Raw genomic sequence first — 23,806 nt, forward strand, 5'->3', positions numbered from 1 at the left:
TTAACTTTGTGTATACTTTCTGAGGGATTCGTGTGATAAAATATTTAAACTTTTTGGTTCTTTTCATCAAAGAAATTAAAATTATAATTTTCCTTCCAGAGCTTGAATTGTGTAGCATGAGTTCACCTTTGTGCTGAACAGATAACTGTAATACACCAGAGAAGGTTGATTATAGGAATGATAAGGTGTTTTGAGATTGAGGTTTTCCGGTTCTATGGGCATAGTATTGCACTAGCAATAGTACAAGGATTTCATTCACAAAAATTTAGAGGTCAAATATCTGACGATCTTTTGTTTGTTTATTTTTGGCTTTAAAAAATGTACAGGAGGAGTCCTAATGATTAAATGAGCTGTGGGATTTCCTTTGAAAAGTCGATCTGCAGAAGTATCCTTGGATGCGCCACATGTGTAATATATAATCCTTTTAAAGCAATTTATAATAATTACCTAAAGCTTTGATTCAGGGTGGATAAAAAGTCATACCAGGAGGATGTCATGCATATATACGATGGTTCATCTTTGGGGAGTCATGTTGACAATTTTCAGTTAATGAAGACAGCAAAAACATTATTTTCTATGGGTTCTTACAAATGAGAAGCCATAAGTGCTCACGTGTGTGTCTAATTTTTTGTCTAAGTTTAATATTGAGTAATCCAAGGCATATTCAAACTCATTTGGTCTTGGAAGATTAGGGATTTACAATTATCCTTAAAATTTACATACACATATATATATATATGTTTGTGTGTGTGTGTGTGTGTGTGTGTATAGTTTGAATTCATTTCATTGTATAACAAATCACAGAAATCACACAAAACACACATATAGCTTAATTATGAGCTGAACACCCTTTAAAAACTTCTAAATTCTCTTGTCATACCCAAATTTGGTATTTTACTGTAATTTATAAGCGCGTGTGTTGTGAATATAGTGAATCATTTGAGCTTCAGTAGCATTCAGAGATGAGTATATGATAAACTTAAGTAGACGTTTAAAGATTAAATTTCTGTGTTAAAAATAGTAGCTACCGATTGCCCTAGCATCTGCCAGGTGCTGTTCTTATCATTTGTACATGCACTAAGCATAATGGTAACTTACTTAAATCTCAGTTTCTAGGATGATGGTTCCGAGGCTACTTTTAAAGCTTTATTTATTGTGTGAACATAGATGATTCATAGTATTAAGAACAGGGTTCTCTATAACTTCAGTAACGCTGACATTCCAAACCTAGCATTAACTCATACTACTTTTGTGGATCAAGTAATGGATACATACACCATTAATTAAGGAAGTTGTAGAGTGACAGTGTTCAATGTTTTCTATACTTGTAATCCTAATAATGGTAATGTTTTAAACATTTTAACATATCTAAATATTACTATAACCATAAAATTATGGATGTTTTATTTTTTGACCGTATCATTGAAATATAGTACAGATTTTACATATATTCTGAGCACATTTTAGAACTAACTACATTTTGAGAACCCATTAGCTCCATGTAGCTAGTGGCTACTGTATTGGACAGCTTAATTCAGAGCTTTTTCTATTATGAAACAATATGTTGTTGTTGTTTATTTTTGTGATCTGGTGGTTGTATCCTGGATCTAAGTATGGCTCCATAGAGAAGATAATGCATTTGACTCTAGCATATATAGTAAGTAAAAGTAAAATCTTGGAGTATTCTTCTCAAACCCAAATTCCTGGAATGTGTCTTTGCTTTTTCACTTAGTAAATAAAAGGATTGTTGGTGTTCATTTATTTTAGCTTTCTCTATGTAATATTCAACTATGCAAAATTTCTAAAGAATTGGCTTCGAGCAGTAAATGATGATGTTAAGAATTGTACAGTATAAATTTGTTTTTAAGACACTTTGTCCAAAGCGAGTTTAAATATTCTTTGACTTTTGGAAAAGAAATTCATAAAGGAATCATTTTGAATTTTACTTACAGAATGCATAATTACTTTGGTTAAAAAATAGCACGGAAAAAGCCATTTTTAATTCCAACAAAGTTTTAAAATGTTTTAAGTGTTATTGAGAAAGGACAGTGCACTTTAATGATACGACATTCTGCCCTTTGTTCACTAAGAGCAAAGTGATGCATTTAGGTAAACCTTGTTAAACAAAGGAAATGTGAAAAATACGAGTAATGGGTTCCTTAGTGTAAATCCTAGCAGAGAAATGAAGGACCAGTTTTTGTCTTGAATAAAACAGACATTTAGTATAACTATGGCTTAATAGCTTTTGAGAGTCCATAGTTTCATTATAATAGATATTAACCTAAGATTTCGCAGAGAATTTACTCCTGCACAGATTTATTGTCATAATTAGTGACTCACATCGATATTCTTGAGAAGTTTGGTCTGTGTAAGGGTTGGTGACATTGCTTTTATTTATTATTCTTTGGTTTCACTTGAATACACCTTACAAGTTCTTCAGGTTTGAAAATCATTGGAAAGGTTATGAGGTTGATTTATCATGTTTTTGTGAAGAAAAAAATCAAGACCAAGGGGGAAAAAAGTTTTATCAGTAATAAAAGCCTTATTTTAACTATAGAACTAACTTAAAATTTTAGAGTCTGCCCCAAATTCTCCAAGAATTGGAAGTCCACTGAACCCAAAGAAAATTACTGAAACAAGTGTTCTTCAAGCAACGTCTAGAGGTTTGTCTACCAGTTTGCCTGACTTTGACTCAGAACCTTGGATAGAAGTAAAAAAGAGGCATCGTCCATCCCCAGTGAAATTGAAGGTAAGTTGTCATAAACCAAAAAGAAAGTGTGATATGTTGTAGGTGGAGTGTAAGGTTAGTGTAAATTCTGTCGGCTACATATATAAAATTTGGAGTTTTTAAAAATTGGAACTATTGACCTTCAGTAAACACTTTCACTCAGCTGAAAATGAGTTATACAGTATCAATTTTTATAATTTATTTCTGGATGTGGTTTAAAGATATTTTGACTTGGCCTTTTTGCTTGTGACTAATTTAATTTTGAATAATTCAGGGGTTTTTTTTAAGCTGACAATCTTAATTTTGGATTTATAGCCCTATTATATTATTTGTAACCTTGTTAATTATTTGTAAAGTTCTAGTACAAATATTTGTAAAGGGTACCTATCAGGGTTACATACGTTTTGGTGGTATAATGCACAGCAGAAAAGGGGGCAAATAAGGGTGTGAGATGAGTGTGGTTAGGAAAAAAATGGAGATCCTTGTGGTGGTAGAACTGCTGTATTTTTGGTGGTTGGATACACAAACTTCGCAATGTGATAAAAATTCTTTGATCTAAACCACACAAACAAATGATTACAAATAAAACTGGGGAGAGCTGAGTATGAGTAAAATTGTTGGATTATATCAGTGTCTCGTTTGTGATATTGTACTATGGTTTTGCAGGATGTAAATATTGGGGACAACTGAGTAAAAAAATACAGAAGATCTCTCTTATTTCTTATAACTGTATATGAATGTGCAGTTTTCTTAATGTGAAAAGTTTACCAAAAGTAAACTTGTAAGTAGTGCCACTCAAATGATTCAGAAATTGAAAATAAGCTGTATAAGAAAAAGGTCACTAAAAATAAATGGGCCTAGATGCAGGAAGGATGAAGAAGCCTATCATATTGAAGATTATTATGAGTGGGGCTCTTTATACCTAAGATCAGAACATGAAGAAAGGAAGCATGCAGGATTTAAGTGTGATTCTCCACGGAGGGTACGTGGGATGTTGATATTTTGCCAAACCAGAGGGCATTGAGCAATGTCTCAGGCCATTTTTGGTTGTTACAGCTTGGAGAGTGGGACTGCATCTTGTGAGTCTAAGCCAGGAAAGCTGCTAAGCATCCGTACAGTGCACAGGATGCCTCCCCCCCACCCACACACACACACCAAAGAATTAGAAAGCCCGCAAGTCAATAGTGCTAAGTGTGAGAAACCCTGTTCACAGATAACTTTTAATTAGCAGTGGTAAATAAAATAGCAGACTTAAATGTTATGAGAGTGCCCCTGCCCTTGGAGTCATTTTTGAAAGCCTAAAGTGATTTTCTGAAACAAAACTTTCTAAAGATCCTGACGAATTTTTCTGTTTGTTGTGGCAAACCTGAATAATAAGGGAGGATGGTGTCCTGGACTCACTGACAAAAATTTGTGCCATCTTTCATTTATTTCAAGAGTTATATTTTTTCTTTCATATTTAAAATTTTCACATGTAAACATTTATTTTAAAATAATTGTTCATCTTAAAATTGATAGTGTAAGGACCATTTAAACTCTAAAAGATTCTATTCTTTAATAGAATCCATCTTTTCTTCAATTTTTTTTCTTTAATGTTAAATTTAGTGTTTATTGATTACATTTATTGGATCAGAATAATACTGGCTTGATTTTCTTTTACTATTTGACTATTAAACTAGTCATTGAGCCTACAAGTTTGATATTACTTGTAACATCATTATGTGACATTTATCTTAAAAGTCATAGAAAAGTTGTTATATATAAAATACTAGTTTCTTTCATTAGGAATCAACATCTCTACCTGAAGAGCCATCAAATCAACTATATTCTCCAGATGAACAAGAACAAGAAGAACTTGATTTTTTATTTGATGAAGAGATGGAAAAATTAGGGAAAAAAAACACATTTACTGATTGGTCTGATAATGATTCAGATTATGAAATTGATGACCAGGATTTAAACAAGATTTTGATAGTGACTCAGACGCCACCTTACATGAGAAAACATCCTGGAGGAGATCGAACAGGCAGCCACATGTCTCAGGCAAAAATTACATCTGAACTTGCTAAAGTTATCAATGATGGCTTATATTATTATGAACAGGATTTATGGATGGAAGACGAAAGTGCACACACAGCCATAAAGGTAATTGTTTCTGGCCAGCATCTTTCTGCGGCTACTATGTTTTGATTATGTGTTATTATTTATATTTTCTTAAACTTGAGGCTTTATTTTATGGAAGTTTGAACATAAATAAATTATTAATTTTAATTTTTCCCAGAAATATATCTGATAGTCACAAACTGAGATATTTATTTTATTAAAATGACAGCGAAATAAATACTTAAATTTCTAAAACAGTATTATCACTCACTGACTAAAACCCTTGCTTTTTTCAGGTGAAAATAATAAAAAGGCCCTTCTCATAAAAAGGAATAAAAACTGAAGTTAAGGACAGTTTTAGTTTATATGTTCATTCCTTATTTGGCTATAATCACCCCAGCTATGTGAGCGGGGCTTCAGAGCCAGGGTTACTTTTGTTGCCTCCTTCCACCTTTCTAACCTTAGTCTGTGGTGCGTGCTCTGTGCTACTGGAACTGGTTGTGGACAAGCATAAAAGATTTAACTGACTGATTGTATTACCTTGTCCAGTTATTGCTATCATGCTAGGGATGCTGTTTGAAACCATGTTCCAATTTTTTATCTTCTTACATTCTACTATACGCCCTGGTGCGTATCCTAGTTATTAAGGTAAAATATGAGAGTGCCAGGGTAGTTGGCTGGCCATCTGCATTCTTGTGATAGGAATTTTTATGGCATAGGTAAGGATTAAAAGGGATCTTTTTCTGCCATTAAATTCGTCAGAAAACCCCCAAAAGTTAAATACTTGTTTCAAGGCTAGAATAAGGAGGGGAAAGTTGTATCACTATAATATGCCAAATAGGACAGAGATCTTAGTCAGAAATACATACTTGTAGGAAGAAAACCTGGCCACTTAGTAGTCAAATAGATGGGAGTGGGTGTCCGTTGAGATTCATATGATCGACAAGAATTGTGCTTTCCTTTTTTGGCTTTTCATTTTTTTCCTGGAATTTCCATCACTGCTTTCATCCTCTTAACTTCTCTAGCCACTGGTGTTTTGGAGACTCTGCCTCAGGGTATTGTAGCTTGTCAGTGACTGAGAGCCTGAGCAGTTAGTTCTCTGTCCTACTGCTGTGGGAAACTAAGTATTTTTATAAAGTTTCTTCGTTGAAAATCTTTCCTTGTATGAGCATTATAACTTTGTGATTCTTAGGTTCTGTAAGTAATATCTTAACTTCTTTTTGGAACAGAAAAAGAAATAAATTCAAGTAATAATAGGTTATACATTAAAATAGCCCTCTCTCCATTCCCTATCCCTCTACCCTTCTTTGTTCTTTACCATCTGCCATTCTGTATATCGCATTCGTTTTCTGTTTTAATCACATGTAAGATCTATGAGGATTGGATTTTTGTCTTATTTGCACACTACTGTATCTCCAGTGCTAGAACAGTTCCTGGCACAAAGTAGTGCTCAGTTCATATTTGTTAAAATGGACAAATGAATTATAGATTAAACATCGTGAACGAACCAATTAACTTGGACAAAGTAACCACTGTGAATTATATTGGTACTGTGGGAAAATGTTTTTAGAGTTCTAAATAATGGACTATCAGGCTTCCTTGAGAAACATATGCTATTTGTAGGCAATTATTTTTTGCTCTTAACTGAACACAACAGTAATTAAAAGCCATGTATTCAGTTAATTAAAAACTATCAGCTGCTTTACCCATGATATATTAGGGGAAAACAATCTTGGCTATATGGCTCTCAGCATTTTGGGTGTGTTCATAAGTATGTCTTATTTTAGCCTGATCCTTACATACATTCTTATCTAACTTCCTCTTACTTCTAATTCTGTACTTAACATGTACTATCTCATGAGATTTTTACTTTTCCTGTGGGTCTGCTTAAAGGAAAAGAAACCAATCATCTAATGTTGTTTATTGAATTCCTACTATGTGCCAGACGCTGTGCTAGTTCCTGGGCATGGAATAGGAAGATGGTAGGATCTCTGCATGCCTGATTCTTACAAATAATTGAGAAAGCAGACATTAAAATAAACACATAGTGAGAACTTAATACAAATTATGATATTGAATTGGGTTGCCTGTGAAAAGGTCACAATTATGGTGAGATGTGAAGTATGAGTAAGAATGAAACATGCGAAGAGCAGGTAAACCATATTTGAGGAAGAGGGAAGAGTAGGTGTCAAAGATCTGATGGTAAAGAATTTGGTATGTTTGAGGAAATGTAAAAAAGCTTGTTCATGCAACATTATATAAAAGGATAGCTATGGATATGTAGGCAGGAGTCTGATCATATAATGTTTTGCGGGCCATGCTAAATCGTTTGGCATTTATCTAAAGTTCAAATGCAGCACATTGAAGTCTTTTACACAGGCAACAGGGCAAGATCTAAGTTTTATTTTTAAAAGATCACTCAGATTAGTTTGGTGGTGGTTGGATTAGATGGGACAAGAGTGACAGAAACATCCAGTTGAGAGGCTATTAAAGTAGTCTAAGAGATGGATATTGGTAATTTAAGGTGACAGGAAATACAACAATGAGAAAACCTAGATGTGAGCCCTGAGGAATGATCGTTTAAGAGTTGTATAGGAGAGTGGTGTGTGGAAGCCAAGAACTGGCTTCAAGAGGAGAGAATAAGTCAGTTGTGTGAGTAACTGGACAGACTAAGTTAAATATAAATGAAAAGAATGCCAAATTGATAGGATAGTTTGGTGATCATTTCTGACTGCAAAACGAGTTTTGCTGGATCCAGAAGCTATGTTGACCTGCACCAAGGTTGAGTATAGGCACTGTTTTTGGCATGTTCTTACTGCTGAAGATAATTAAAATGACCCGTTAATAGATGAGAAAATGTCTACTTAAAATCCTTGGAGATCTACGAGGTAAGTTATTATCAGAATGTAACTGTAGAGAAGTGGAATATTAAAACCAGTTTTGCCCTGGAGACCATTTTGGAACTTGGAGAGTTTGAGGAGTTCACCTTTGCAAAAGCCACCCAAAATATAGGGGTAAAAGACATAAACATAGGGGGCCAGCCACAGTTAGGTATTCCAAAAGAAGTCTTTCTTCCGTTAAACTGGTACTCAAAAGAAATATACCCTCCATGAAAGAAAACTTAACTTGTTTTCTCATCTATTCCTCTAGAGGACTACAAAGATTATTTCCCTAGTTGTGCTGTGTAGAATAAGGAGGGGAAGAAATTGACTTAGGGGTTATAATCACACAACCAAAATTCACACTATCTGGGTGACTAAAGTAACCACTAGTCATAAATTGAAAGCGATTGTTGCCTGCTAATTTTCCAGAAACTTAGCAGAAGCAAATGTAGTTCTTTTGTGAAGACATTCCACCTTTAGACCTCAAAGAATTTACTCAAATTATTTGATAAGGAAAGTGAGCAGCTTGTATAATTTAACATCTAGTAGATTTTATTATATAAAGCTTTTTTGTTTCTGAAAAAGGTAAAAAGCGAGAAAGAAATGAGAAATATAGAGTGATAAACATGATCTAAGATAGACATTTAATTAGAGTTTCAGAAGAAAAAGAGAAAGAAATGGGGCAGACTCACTATTTTAAGAGGTAATAGCTAGGACCTTTTCTGTACTGAGGAGGGGTATCAGAGTAGAGCAGCCAGGGTAGAAGGCGAATTACTTTCAAGGACAGAGGAGTGACTGGACAGCTAAATGCTGACTTCCCACCAGTAACAGTTGAATACAGCAGTGGAATGATAGTTTTATTATACCAAGGGAAAATAGCTACCAACTTATAATTGCATGCCTTGCAAAAATATCTTTAAAGTAAGAGCGTGAAATATAAACTTTATCAAAGGAAATTCCGAAGGTGGTATAAAAGTAATCCCAGATACCAGAGATAACAGGAATAACTGCTGAACAAAGCAAGTGATAAATATGTGAATAAGTCTAAATAAATACTAACTGTATAAGACAATAACTGTGGCTTACAGATGTAATATAATATTAATAGTTTGAGAGCAGTGAGTGAATAACATTAAAAGGTACTTTGTTAGTCTAGAAAGAAGATTAATTAGTTTTTTTAAGTTTTCATGTTGCAGTTTGAAAGGTACCCGTTTCAAAATGAAACTGGTGGGAATAACCTAATTAGGAAAGAAAGGGAAGAGGGAATAAGACGAGAAAAAGGGAAAGGAGGTGAGACCTCCAACACAAAAATGAGGTGGTAGGTTTAAACTCAAATATTTAAGTAGCAAAAGTGAATACATATTGTTAAAGTGTATGTACGTAAGTGTAAACAGTGTTGCTTATATGTGACAAATCAAACAAACAAAGTAAGCGAAAAGATTGGGAAAGTGCATACTATAAAGTAGTATCAAACCAAAATCAATATTCTAACTGACATCTTTGCAGTAATTGGCAAGCCGATCTGAAATTCATATGGAAATTAAAGAAGGGACCCAGAATAGCTAAAAGTCTCTTGAAAAAGAAAAAGTAATTGAAGGATTTATACATAGTCTTTACTTACACCAGCACTGGTATAACAATAGACATACAGATAAATGAAAAAGAATTGAGAGTCTACAAGTAAACCCATGTATCTTGGTCAGCTGACTATTTATTGGGAAAAGGGCCCAAATCTGGCAGCTTCAAACAACATGAATTTATGATCTTATAGATCAGAAGTCCAGAGAAACTCAGCTGGTTTCGCTAATCCAGGTGTTCCTGCCTGGGCTCTTATTTGTATGTTTTATGTGCGAATCACAAGTTCATTCAGATTGTTGGTAGAATTCAATTCTTTGTAGCTTTGGGTAGAGTTGAGGTCCCTCATTTCCTTTCTGGCTGTCTGTAGCCTCTCAACTCTTAGGCTGCCTACACTCTTGGTCAAATTACAGTCTTTAGATCATCAGCAACTGGTAGAAGAGCCTGCTTTGCATCCCTCTGACATTTTCTTCTGCTGTGGTTGGAGAAAGTTGTCTCCATAATCTATAGTAAGATCCCTGTCTAAAGGTCACTTATTAGAAATCTTACATCTGTAAATCCCTTTGTGGCATGTGTTTTGCATAATCACAACTTACAGGGATTAGGATCTGAACATCTTTGAGGGGCCCTTCTGCCTACCATACAATAGACCTTCAAAAGGGTATAGCAGACGTTAAGGAGTGTGTTATAGTAACCGAGGTGTTAGTGAAGACATAAATGGGGGGTGGGGGAGGGAGGCGGTGCCGAGAATACCAAAAGTTATGTTTGAAAGCTCTGTTGTTAAGAGGGTAATTTTCTCCAAAGAGATTCAAAAATCAATTAAAATCAATACATATTTCAACAGATTCTTTCTAAGAATTTAATAAACTGATTTCTAAAATATATGTGGAGATGTAAGAGATAAGAAACTAAAGGAACAGCAACTTTTTTTAGTAGACAGAAGGCATGAGATAGACCATAGGAATGGAATAAATCCATAAACAGTTGTGTGCATATATGCATGCTTGGTAAATCACAAATGTAGTTACTGATCAAATAGAAGATCTGATTTTTAATATATGGTACTTGAAAAATTGTGTGGTGAAAAAGTGAAATTATAGACTTCTGCCTTATAGTGTCATTCCAATCTATTCCAGTGAAGGACAAAAGCATAAAGCTATTAAGGAATAAAATCTGGGAGTTATTTCTAAACAGATCTTGTCTCTAATCCTAAGGTAACAGGAATGTGTATGACGATAAGTATTTAATAATTTTTTTCCCTGTGGTAAATTTCAACACATGGAATAGCACAAAGTGGAACATCATGTTCCACCCAAAAACACTGTGTTTCTCTCTGTATCTTGCCATTCTTGTCTCTGTGTGAGCAGCAAACTGCAGCAACCAGTTGAACTCTGCTTCCCTGATGTTGGTGGTATGCTCTTGAGGAAATGTCTTCCAGACAGGCAAAAAGGTGTGGCATCACTAGAGCACAGACGACCTCGAAGACATTGCTGCCCTGGCTCGTGAAACTTGCCTTGTGCTCACCACCTCAGGAACATGCTCTTGAGTTGCATTGTTCAAATATGGTAGCCATTAACCATGTGTGATTACTGAATCTTCCAGCCTCTTTCAGTCAATGTCAGTCTGAAGTTTACATGGCTCATCATGTGCTCAGGACTGTCCTTCTGGAACAGGATGTAGGAGTTCAGCACTGTAATGTCTAGAGGGTGACAAAAGAATTTCTTACACCAAAATTTGTGCCTTTTGCATTCAGTTGGATAAGAAGTGAGTATGTGATCAGCTGAGTCCACTGCTCCATATTCTCATCATAATTCACAATGACACATGACTTCTTTGTTTTCTTCCTATTTCTGTTGTCTCCTTTAATCACAGTATCATTGTGGAATGTTGACAACATCGTCACCTCCTTGTGACACCATTTCAGTGCCATAGGTTCACCTCAGAATCTGGCTGCAGTCATCCCCATTGCAATCCTTTCTTTTTTTTCAGATCATTTGGCATCTGTTTTCTGTTCAAACAAGCTGTCCCAACTGCATCAGCCCTGTGTTGATATAATTCTCTGACAACCATGGGAGTTGTATGGTAAACTTTGGGGGTAAGGTTAGGACTGTATTCCATAAGTTATCTTGGGGTAATAATCCATGAGTTGTCTTGGGGTAAACACTGCAGCTGTAAGTGCTACCGTCGAGTTTTCTTGGGGCAAATGGGAAATGGGTTAAAGATCTTCATGATCTTAGAGTATGGAAAGGTTACCTAAGTGGAAATAAAAAGCAAAATCTTTAAGGACAAGATCGAAATATTTGCCATAAAGGTTTTTAATTAAATATCAAAAAGAGTACGTAGGTAGCCTACAAGGTGAACAAAAGGTGGATTCCATTCTTGATTTGATATGTATTATAAAACTAATGTATAGAGAAGTACAAATCAATAAAAGATTTGGTAAAAAATAGATAAAACAATGAACAAGCATTTCACAAAAGCAGAAATTCAAATTATTGAAATTGTGAAAAGGTTTTCAACCTTATTCAAGGAGATACAAGTTAAAGTTTCAATGAACTGTTTCATGAAACCCACATTAGCAAAGCTAAAACATCAGACAGACGTTTATGGGAGTGTTTGGAAGGAGAACTCCATTAATCCATGTGAGAACAAAAATTGTGAAACTTGCCTTGTGTTCACCACCTCAGGAACATGCTCTTGAGTTGCATTGTTCAAATATGGTAGCCATTAACCATGTGTGGTTACTGAATCTTCAAAATGTGGCTTGTCCAAAATGAGATGTGCTCTAATGTACAACATTGGATTTTTAAGACTTAGAAGAAAGAATATAAAATATTTCAATGATTTTTATAATTATTGCATATTGAAGTATTTCGTTAAAATCAAAATTATTTTTTTTTTACCTTTTTTAGTGTAGCTACTAGACATTTTTCAATTACTTGTGTTTCATTATGCTTATTGGATTGCACTGCCCTCGAGGTAGTTAGAAGCGTTCATCAGGAATAATATATGACAGTATAGCAGGCTTGTTCATTGTATTCACAAATTGGAAATAATCAAAATGTTCATCAGCCAATGACTGGTATGTTGTGGTATAGTAAAGTGATGCTATATTGCAGTGAAAATGAAGGACAACTATACACATCTTTATCAGTGAATCTAGAAAACAATACTGAGTGCAATAAGGTTTGATTATTATAGAACCAAAGTTTGATTCTATAAAGCTCAAGAACAGGTCAAATCAAACATGTATTTTTTTCAGAAACATATACATACATAGAAGGTAATGTAAAGACAAGCCAGGACTAATTATCCCATGAGTTAGGTGTGGGATAGTTTTTTGAGGGTGGGAGTAGGATTCTAGTATACGAACAGTTTCTAATAGTCGTTGCACATGTATGTTTAATCCATTCTTCTGTACGGCCTATTGCATGGTGATACTAAAAACAGTCTAGCTTGAATGGGGATGTGTGAGACAAGAAGAGGGAAGCCAAAGCTGGCTGACTTATCGGAGCTCCAGGGTTGGGCTAAAGTCATTGGAAGTTGAGCCTGTCTTTGTTTTTTGTTTTTTTGGGGTTTTCCTTGCATCCAAGTATTTGTCTTCTTGTGCAGTGGACTCTTTGGGATGGTGGCGTCAACTTGTAGCATTGAAGGCTTTATTAATGAAGGGCATAAAGGTAGGACTTCCATCTCAGAGTGGTGGGCCCCAGTCTGTTACTCATATCGTAAGCTAGCTTCTGGGCTCATGAGGCTCAGGCTGTCTCTCCTGCTATCTCTCCTAAGTAGAGATTTTAGTTTGAATCTTAAGGACAAGAGAGAGAAACCACTACAACCAGTTCCTCAGTCGTTATATTGTCTGGTATGTCCAAGTTGCTCGTGTGGAAACCCAAATATGCTCACGGTTTTGTTTTTAGCATTTTAGGGAAAACTTTCACATTGGAAGCTTCTGAATCATCACATTGGTCAGTCAATTTCATCTTTAGGTTCATAGCATTTGTGATTGTGTATGTGCATCCTTCGTCCATTACTTCTTGGAGTATTATGTGAAGTTATCTCCTGTGGTCTAAGTGTCAATTCTCAGAGTTCTTGGATTTACTGGCTTTTTGTTGTATTAGAAAACATTTCCAGTTGCTAGATCATCCAGACCATCTGCAGGCACAGTGTTGAGAGGCAGATGGGTTCTCTCTCCTGCTTTGACCCAGATGATCATCTGAAATTTGTGGAGCCTGGACCCTTGTGAGACCCGCTGCTGTTATTCACTCTGATTTTTCTGACTACTTCACTGTGTCCTACTGCAGTCCCCTTACAAATGCAGCCAAGCCCCTTATCTGTAATTATTGCAGATGGTCAGAGGAGCTTTATTTTTGTGAAGCCTTTGGTGTATAGCTGGAAATGGTATGCAAATTTACCAGGAGATGCTACATCATCACCTGGCAGTCAGAGGCACTAGCATCATACTGACTTGGCAAGAGGAAAGTACCCTAAATTTTCCCTTATTGCCACCACTTGAGCTGTTGCTCTTCTCACTGGACAAGAACACCAAACTGAGAACCTCTCTGGCAAAGCTAGGGCCTATTCCTGACCAGGGGTCAATTTATGTGCAAGTTCCACTAAGTGCAGTTCTGGACCACAACTAACCTATCTGAACCTCAGATGGGGATCATTCTTGTCTTCTTTACCTCATAGAGTAAAGATGTTTGAAAACTAGAATACTGTGTAAGTGTGAGACGAAACAAAAGTCATTTGGTTAGGTAGGACCAAGAATAGTGAATGAATAATATAAATGAAAGGGAGACCAGGAATTTCAAGAATGAAGAAGTCTCAGGGTTTGCATAGAAATTGTGACATCAAATTCTTCCTCCTAATACCTTACTCTGAACGACTTTCTCAGACTACTTTTCTTCTCATGGGCAACATGAGGCCCCAAATCAACTGTAGTCACTCTCTTTTTAGAAATGGTTCAATTTGGCTTCTTGCTGAAGAGACAAGTAAATAGGAGACCTGATTTCAGGTTTTGCATCACTGTTTAAATCCCAGCCATAATCTCTAGCGTGAGTCAGTTCCTTATTTTAATACCCGTACTCCAAATACAGTAGCCTTGTAATAAATTAACTCCTTGCAAGGATTCATTCATTAATTTATCTTTTAAGTGCCTTCTGTGTGTCAGACAAGTCTGGGAGCCAGGAATGTGGTTGTGAATATGACTGACTATTGGAAATACAATCTCCAAGTAATTCATAATGGCGATGTTGGTGGGGGTAGAATGAGAGGATGAACATAAACCAGAAAATCAAGGCAATAGATAACTGCCATTGAACTTAGTTATATACCTCTTCATAAACAGGAAAGAAATTTATTTTATAACCCAGCATATGGTCCATTGTAGTGGAAGATTTTATGTACACTTGGATATAATAATTTGTAATCTGCAGCTGTTAGGTGTAATGTTCTGCAAATGTCAATTCATCCAGGTGGTTTGATAGTATTCAAATCTTATATATCCTGTAGACTTTTGTCTATGATATGAATTACTGAGAGAGGATGGTTAAAACCTTCAACTGTGGTTGAAATTTTTTTTTTTTTTACAGTTGTCAGATTTGCTTCATGAAATTGGTACTTCTGTTATTAGATGCATATATATATTAGATGCACATGTCTGTATCTTTTGTGAGATGCAGTACATATAACATAATATTATGTGTCCTTGAATTGACTCACTGCAAAATGTACCTCTTTATCTTTTGTTATGTTCTGTCTTGAAATTGACATTGCTAGCTTTCTTTCATCGCTTTACTTTCAGCCTGTTAGTGCCTTTATTTTAAAGAAGGGTCACTTGTAGACATTAGATAATTGGGTCTGATTAAGTTTTAATGTTTTTACTATTGTGACCTCTTTGAGTTAATCAAATATTTTATAATATTGTTTTATTTCTTCCGTCGAGTTCTTATTTGTGCTTATGTAAACATTTTTTAAGTGGTTACTCTATAGCTAATATGTTCCTTAACATTTCAAAATCTATGTAGAGCCATTTTTGTACTAATTATTTTTCATGTCTCACTTGACATTTAATAGTTTTTGGTTTACAAATACATAATTTGCAATTACAAAAATAAAATTCCACTACTTTCGTGCTATTGTCCTCTGCTATTGTTATCATATCCTTTTACATATATTATAAATGCTATCTGAAAATGTTTTTTTGCTTTAAACTAACAGTTGTCTTCCAAGTAAATTGTGAAAAGAGAAAAGTGGTCTTTTATATTTACCCTTTTTATTTCTGTTCTGTAAGTGTCTGACATAATTTTCCTCTCAGCCTGAAGAGCATTGTTTAGCATTTCTTGTACTGTGGGTCTGCTGACAGCAAGTCATCTCAGCTCTGGTTTTTTCGCTGTCTTTATTTCACTTAATTTTTGAATGGTGTCCTCTCTGTATAGAATTTGGATTTTCTGTTACTCCTTTTGGCATCTTAAAGATATATTCCATTGTCTTCTGGCCTTTACTTTTTCTAATGAGAAGTCAAACGTTATTTGTATTGTTGTTCCCTTGTATGTAGTTAAGTCTCCCCGCCCCTCCCCCGCCCCGGTTACTTTCAAGTTTTCTACTTTACCTTTGATTTTCAGCAGTTTAACTATGATGTGTCTCAATTTCTTTTAATTTATTTGTTTTAGAGTTGGCTGTAATTCTTGAACCAATAGTTTGATGTTTTTCTTCAAAATTGGGAAATTTTCAGCTATTATTTCTTCCTGTTCTTTCTTACCCATTTTTTAATTTTTAGAATTTAGTTGCGCCATTTGATAGCTTCACAGACCCCTGAGGTTTTTTCTGTTTTCTTTCTTTCTCTCTGTTTGTAGGTTAGATTATGTCTACAGATCTATCTTCAATTTTACTGACTTTTGTCTACAATCTCCATTCTACTTTTAAGCTCATCTGAGTACAAACTTTTCAGTTCTACAACTTCAGGATTATTTGTAGATTACTTTTTTCTGCCGAGATTCCCTATCTGTTCACTTATTAAGGCCATGTTTTTCTTTATGATCATCAAACAGTTGTTTTAAAGTCCTTGTCTTAAAATTCATCATTTGAGACATCGAGAAGACAGTTTCTATTGACTGCCTTTTTTCTTGACTATGAGTTTTCCTGTTTCTTTTTACATTTAATATCTATTTTTTTAATCAGACACTGTACCTATTATACTCTAGAGGTTATAGATTATGTCATATTCTTCTGAAGAATGTCTGTTTTTTGTTTTTGTTTTTGTCTTTAATTGGCTGTACAATTTGGAATTGTGTGAGCTTGGTTTTACTCTTTGGTCAGATCTGTAGAAAGCCTCTCTAACTTGGCAGAACTTAACCTTCAAACTGTCTCTTTCAACAACCTGTCAGGTTTTGTGTTAGGCTCTACTAGAGAATCTAAAGTAGGTCTTACTATAGGGCGAAGGCTTTATTCTATAGCATGGCCTAATTTTTAAAGTGTGTCAGGGTGTTAATGAGTGGTTAAAAAGGGATTTCTGTTCTCTTCTGGGTCTGTATGTTCACTATCTCCCAGCACTGTTGGACTTTTAGTTTATTTCTTCAGCAGCCACTTTTGGGTATGTTTCAGGAAGTCTTGTCCTCCATGTGTGTAGCTTAGCCTTTAGCCAAGGACTCACAGTACTGTATTCCACAGATTAAATTGTTACAGTTATCATTTAAAACAGTTAAATAAATTTGACCATTTATGCATCCTAGGAAATCAGTTCCATTTCTACATGTGTATTTAAATACACATACAATTTAATTTATCACTAACAGTGGCATGTGAGTTCCTGTTACACCATTCTTCATGAAGGTTTAATATTGTTAGACTTTCTAATTTTATGATGGAACAGTTGGGAAATGATCCTTACTAAAGTCGATATAATGGTATTTCTGGAGAGAAGGAGGGGCGTGTGATTGGACAGCGGCAAGCGAGGGGCTTCTGAGGTATTTGCAGTGTTCTAGTAACTCGGATGGAGGTAGCGAGTGGTGTTCACTGTATTGATTTTTAGATTAGACACATGTTTTATACAAGATATTTCACAATAAATCAAAATTATTTAAAAAGAGCTGGTTGAAAGAAGTGATTTGAGAATTTCAGTTTGGCGTAATAAAGGGCGACGGCATCTTAAGAGAAGTGCTGTGCTTGAACTAGACCTTAAATTATGAATATGCTCTGTTAGAGATAACAAAATATCTTGAGGATCCACTGTTTTGCTTAGTACTCCTGACCAAAAAAATGAGGACACAAATAATAACTCCCATTGGAACACATTCTTTTTGACTTCAGTTTCGGTCCTGTTCATTCATTCATTCAACCGATATTTGAATACCTGTAGAATGCCAAACATAGTGATAGGCACTTGCATGCAGTTTGAGGAAAATAAAAACTTTCTGCTTTTGTGGAGTTTAGAAGACCAAGATCCTTTATGTTCCCCCTAGCTGTTGAGCTGGGACTAGGAACCTCTTTTGTATATATATGGTTTAAAGTATGTGCTATAGTCAGCTGTAACTAACTGACTCCTTTCTCATCCTTTTCTTGGGACTCTGCCTGATTTTTTTTGTTTAGGTTTCTATAACAGTGGTTTTCCTTTTGCCATTGCTAAGACAATGTTTGAAAAAGTTTGTCCCATTGTAACTTCTCTTAAAATTTCTACTCCTTGATGCATGTGAGACATTTGCCTTGTTGTGAGGGGGGTGGGGGTTATATTTGGAAACATGTACAAAATCAAAATAGGAAGTAGATGGTCCAGCTAGGAAAGTTAGCCAGTTGGTGTGATTGTCGAAGGGGGGAAATAGAGAAAAGAGAATAGAAGGTAGCTGTAAGCGAGTGGGCTATCTCTTAAATGTTAAAGACTTGTGATTAAGAATAGTAGCTAATGAAAATCTCGTGTTTCACAGGAAGCAGATTGACAACTGACCAAGAATTTAATATTAAAGCTACTTATAAGTTAACAAATGAACCAGTTTCTAAAATATCTCCTTCAAAGTTAGTATTAACAATTAGCTATTATAATGCAATTTATGTATTTTATAAATTCAAGCTCATTCCTTTATTGGTAGACTTGTATAACACAAATGTACTTATTAATATGCTGATAAAGGTATAATTTATGAAAAATAGACAGTTTGTAATTTTTTTATATTGTCTCTTGAGCAGAGAAAGTTGCTCAGCATTGATTGATCTAATAAGACCTATATATGTGAATTCTCTAATACCGTAGAGTTAAATATTTTTTGGGAAATGTTTCAAGAGCCCTTTTAAGTTGAAAATTCAATATGTCCAAAATATCTTAAAACTCCCCTTAAACCACCTATAAAATACATATGTGGTTTTAAGCATAGCCATACATCTTTTATGCATAAGTAAATTTATCACATATATAGTGATGTAGCAAGATCACATTTAAAAAATTTGCACATGTTTCACTCTTTGAAGCACTTGAGCAAATATTTGAAGATTCTAACTTGAATGGCTCTTCCTGTTCATGGTCATCTTTCTCTTTAGAGTCTGATTTTTAAAATGAGCTTTTAGTTGATGTTTCTCTATGGTTTCCACCTTTTAAAAAACAAAATGAAAACGCTTAATTATAATGTTAGGTCCTTAAAGATATGGTGAAACGATACTTGTTTTAACACTATTTTTCAATGGTCAGGCCATTACTAAAATATGTACATATGTTTGTTAAGCTTTTCTTTATGTGAGTTAACATTTTAGGGCTCAATTTTGTCAGCGCATATGTTCTGAATAGAATGGCAGTTGCATTGCTGACACATTTTTTAAAAGTTACTGTTAATGCTGAATAAGTATAATCAAATTACTAGAAGTTTTAGGTGTCACCACTATCATACTCCACGGAAATAGAAGATATTGAGTAGTTGGGGTGGTATCAGTTTGTGACGTGTCTTGAAAGCTACCTAGGCATTTAGAATAAGGAGTAATTAATGCTTTTGTTATAAAGAAAAGTAGTATGATCAAAATATGGTTTAATTTACATAACAGAGGCATTAGCCTAGGTCAGGGTAGGGGAGGGCAGAAATTAACTCCTAATAACCCAAAGGTAAAATGAAATACTGAACCAAAAGGTTAGTATTTATTTCTTACAACAAACATTTATTAATAATCGATTATAGTCCACGCTTTTGTGATGATGAAGAAGTGCCAAAATTTGGAAGAGATTTTAAAGGAGCAATTCCTAGTATCATTGTAATAGAAATAGGAACATAAATAAAGAGTGTTGGGAGAGAATGATATTGAGATCAGATTTGGAAATGTTAGGTTAATGGTATATCTATTCATGTAAAATGCCCTTTATCCTTTCTCTAAATACAGGATAGTGGATTTTATAATAAATGCAGGAATGGTGGATTTTAGAAAGTTCGTTATAGAAGGAAGAGCTAAAAGAGAAAATGATTGAACTTTTAAGGTATTGAAGTCCAGAAGAGAGGGAACAAAAGAGACAGGAATGTTCACTAGTGGTTATTAAGAGAAAAAATATTTACAGTTACATAGTTTCACTTGAAGACAAGAAAATAAGTGATTTCTGAGATCATGATCCATAAAGGGACATACTCTGTCTCAACTGTCTTAAATTTTTCTCATTACTGGTTCATTACTTTTTCTAAGGTCATACTTATCTTTAAAAAATAATCTTTTCCTAACCATTCACCCCGTTGTGCCTCCCATTCAGACTGTATTGCATACTGGCATGAATGGGGGGGAGAACGCTGACACACGACAGGTTCTTTCAGGAAATTTAACCGAGAGGAAACCAATGCTGCTCCAACTACTTTTTCTGTTCTTGCCAATATGAATTTCAGATAAATGTATATTTTGTAAAGATATTATTAAAGTGTATTAGTTTTCTGTATATACTATAAACATGTTTCCATGTCAGTGATAGACATTTATATTTTATTCAAGATAAAAAGGGACATTTCATTCTGCATCCATCATCTGCAGAATGCACATTCTTTTCAAGTATATGTTGACCCTTACCTCATACCTTACCAAAAAAACTCAGTTCTAGATGTTTTATAGTTCTAAATATGAAAGGCTAAATAATAAAACTTCTAGAAGATAAGGTACTATTTCCATGATCTTTGGGGAAAGATTATTAAACAGGAAATAACACAATGAAGAAAGAAACTGATGGATGAAGTGTTCTACATTAGAAAAGAATTTCCTTTTACCAAAAGGCACAATGAGAGATTGAAAAGGCCAGTTACAGAGTAGAAGATCTTAAGGACCAGTAAGGAAAAGACAACTCAATAGAAAAGTGAGCAATAGAATAGTCACCTCACACACACACACACACAAAATAAAAAATAAAAATAACAACAACAACAAAAAACTATCCAAATAAGTATATTAAAGATTTTCAGCATTATTAGTAATCAGAGAGATCCAAATTAAAAACGTAATGATGTAACACATATACCTACAAGAGTGGCTGCATATCTTAAATTTTTGAGTTTTTATTGAGATAATTACAGATTCATAGGAAGTTGGGAAAGTAGTACAGAAAGGTCCAGTGTCACCCAAAGGCTATAACGTATTTAACTAAAGCAACGCATGACATTAAAAACCAGGAAATTGACTTGTCTCATCACAAATGGATATGTATAGTTCTTTGTCATTTTATCAATCTATAGATTCATGTAACTACCATTACAGTCAGGAAATGAAACTGTTTTATCACCACAAAGATCTTCCCTTGTGCTATTAGACTCACACCCACCAGCCTCCCCTCCCTTATTTTTATCCTCTGGTAACCACTAATCCCTTCTCCATCTCTATAATTTTGTCATTTTCAGAATGTTATATTAATGGAATCATAGCATGTGAATATTTTAATCATTTAAAATCATTTAAAAATTCCCTTGAGGTCCATCCAAATTGTATTTATCCATAGTTTGGTCCTTTTCAGAATGGCCAAAATTTTAAAAACTGAAGTATCAAGTGTTGATGACAGTGTAGAGCAACAGGAACTTCATCGTACTTGTAATGGGAATATAAGTAGGTACAACCCTGAAAAACCGTTTGGCATTTTCTACTAAAGTTGAAACATAACACCTGATTTGGCAATTCTACTCCTAGTACATACTCAATAAAAATATATATTTCTGTTCACCAAAAAGAACTTTTTAAAAAAGCATATATCATCATTATTTGTAATAGCTGTAATCTGGAAAGGACCTGAATGCTCATCAACGAGAATAGAATTTTAAAATTTATAGTTCAATCACAGAGGCCCCCAACCCCCAGGCCGTGGACCAGTACCGATCCGTGGTCTATTAGGAGCCAGGCCACACAGCAGAAGGTGAGTGGCGGGCCAGCAAGCGAAGTTTCATCTGTATTTGAGGCCACTCCACAGCGCTAGCATCACTGCTTCAGCCCCATAGGAGCACCAGTACCTGGCACCAGAAAGGTCGGGGACTGCTTACATAATAGAATACCATAGAGCAGGAATGGACAGATATTTTCCATAAAGAGAGCTACATGGTAAATAGGTTTTGTTAGTCATACAATTATTGTCTATGGCAACTACTCCAACCTGTAGCTGTAGCAGTTGAATAGCCATATGCAATATATAGACAAATGGGTGTGGTAGTGTTACAGTAAAACGATTTATAAAAACAGACTGACCTTTGGGAGCTGTAGTTTGCTGATGTTTTCTATAGAGCTACAAATTATAGATGAATCTCATAAAGATGATTTTATGTAAAAGAAGCCGCACATCATGATTCTATTTTTATAGACTTCAAAAATGGGCAAAATGAATCTATAGCATTGAAGACAGCATATCACTTATATTTAGGGAGCGAGGGAAGGCAGTGATTGGAAGGGGCATGAGGTGTACTTCTAGGGTGCTGGTAACATCTTTACCTGAATGGTGGTTACACATGACCGTTCAATTTTGACTATTCATTAAATTGTATACTTAAGATTTATGCATGTCTCTAGTGTGTGTGTATATGTACGTGTGATGTCTTTAAAAAATAGTTTTAAAAGTTGAAAACAAACATACCATTTGTGTTCCCATTAGGGTAAAACTGTGTTATTCATCTCTGGCATATGATAAACATACAATAAATGTTTATTGAAGTGGGAGTTGCTAATAGCAAACTCTGTAGCAAGATAAGGGACAGTGAGGAGTAATGACTGAATTAGCTTGAAGAGCTTATTGAAGACTTTTGGGAAAACAATTTCAGTAAACGGGTAAGAGCTGAAGTAATCATTTAAGGCATTTTCATAAAAAGAAGATAGCTCCTAGTCTAAAGGCTAACAGGATCTAATAATGGCGTGAGCTGACAAGTAACTATTTATGATTGAAGACTGAAGGAAAAGATTGATTAGCTATTAAGAGCAAGGTACTACTATTTCATTATATTTACTTCAGTTCACCTGATAACTACTTATTATGGGTTTTTTTTGTTTTTGTTTTTGTTTTGCCTCCTTCACTCTCTTTGGATGTAAGGCCATTCTCATTAAGTATAGGTGGGATATAGGGTCACTGAGGAAAACTTACAAGAAGTAAGGTGCAAGCAGTCTCTCCTTCACTATTCTTTTTATCCCATAGCTTAGGCTAAGCATGGATGGTCTTCACAAATCCTGGCCAAATGGCCTTCCAGTAGAGAATGGCCTCCCCCTCTCTAATGCTCTACATATATGTAGGTCAGGGCAGGGGACATCTCAGTGACCATGTAACAGTGGCTAGAAAAGGGAAGCTTCAGGAGCCCCAAGGGCAGAGATTCTTCCTTGGAGCTAACAACTCAGACCTCCTGAGGCTCCTTGCTGCTAACCTTGTAAAAGGGGTGTGGGACTGAACCTCCGGGGGCTGTCTTAGATTTATCTTTTATCACTTTTCCCATTACTACAAAACAAAGTGGAAATTTCTTGGCCTGGCATCAAAGGTCTAGTAGCTTTCTCCCGCTTATCAGGCCATTTTGCCATTGGTTCTACATGAATTTTCTCATTCACTGGACTATTTTCTAATAAATGATTGCTTATTCCAAGCTTCTCATCTTTGCTCACATTACCTAATTTAGAATGCTTTTCCTTTTTTCTAAATTCTCACTCTTCAAGAGCTGCTTTTGTCCCATCTCTTCTGCGATGACCTCAAAACTAAATGTCACTTTTCTTACACTGCCTAAGACTAGTTTTTATGTGAACATGTCCTTTTTTCTATCTTAACTTATAAATTCCTCAAGGGTAAGGAACATAGATTAGATTACTTAGTAACCTCTCTAAACCCTAGTGGTTTTGTGCATGTAAATTTTCAGCAAATAATTAATTAGAATGTATGTTTTTATATTTTAATTATAAAATTTCCATAATATTTCAGGGTTCTTTATGCTTTTTTAGACTCTGAATATTGTTATTGAGTAGAATGCTAGATTCTTTATTAGAATATATTTTTTTTAATCCCTGTTTTAAAAACTCATTTTTTGAGGTTGGTATCAATTATTGTCTGTTGGTTACTCTGTTAGCCAGTTTAGTA

General features: G+C 34.9%; 1 protein-coding gene across 9 annotated transcripts in view; it reads left to right on the forward strand.

Moving 5' to 3' along the window:
• The window catches only part of LARP1B (La ribonucleoprotein 1B), a 71,800-nt gene that overhangs the window by 24,105 nt on the left and 23,889 nt on the right, over positions 1–23,806 (forward strand). For 7 of the 9 annotated variants that reach the window (XR_004954842.1, XM_016148091.2, XM_036233480.1 and 4 more), the window contains 2 exons: positions 2,577–2,749; positions 4,514–4,873. Coding sequence is in view for 7 of the 9 variants with exons in the window: in XM_016148091.2 (XP_016003577.2) it covers positions 2,577–2,749; positions 4,514–4,873 (533 nt within the window). In the remaining 2 variants the exon portion in view is untranslated. Of the gene's footprint in view, positions 1–2,576; positions 2,750–4,513; positions 4,874–22,351; positions 23,767–23,806 lie in introns of those variants that run through there. The other 2 variants (XR_004954843.1, XM_036233482.1) reach the window with 2 other exon arrangements.

This window comes from Rousettus aegyptiacus, unplaced genomic scaffold, assembly GCF_014176215.1.
Source record: "Rousettus aegyptiacus isolate mRouAeg1 unplaced genomic scaffold, mRouAeg1.p scaffold_m13_p_16, whole genome shotgun sequence".
NCBI classification, from domain to species: Eukaryota; Metazoa; Chordata; class Mammalia; order Chiroptera; family Pteropodidae; genus Rousettus; species Rousettus aegyptiacus.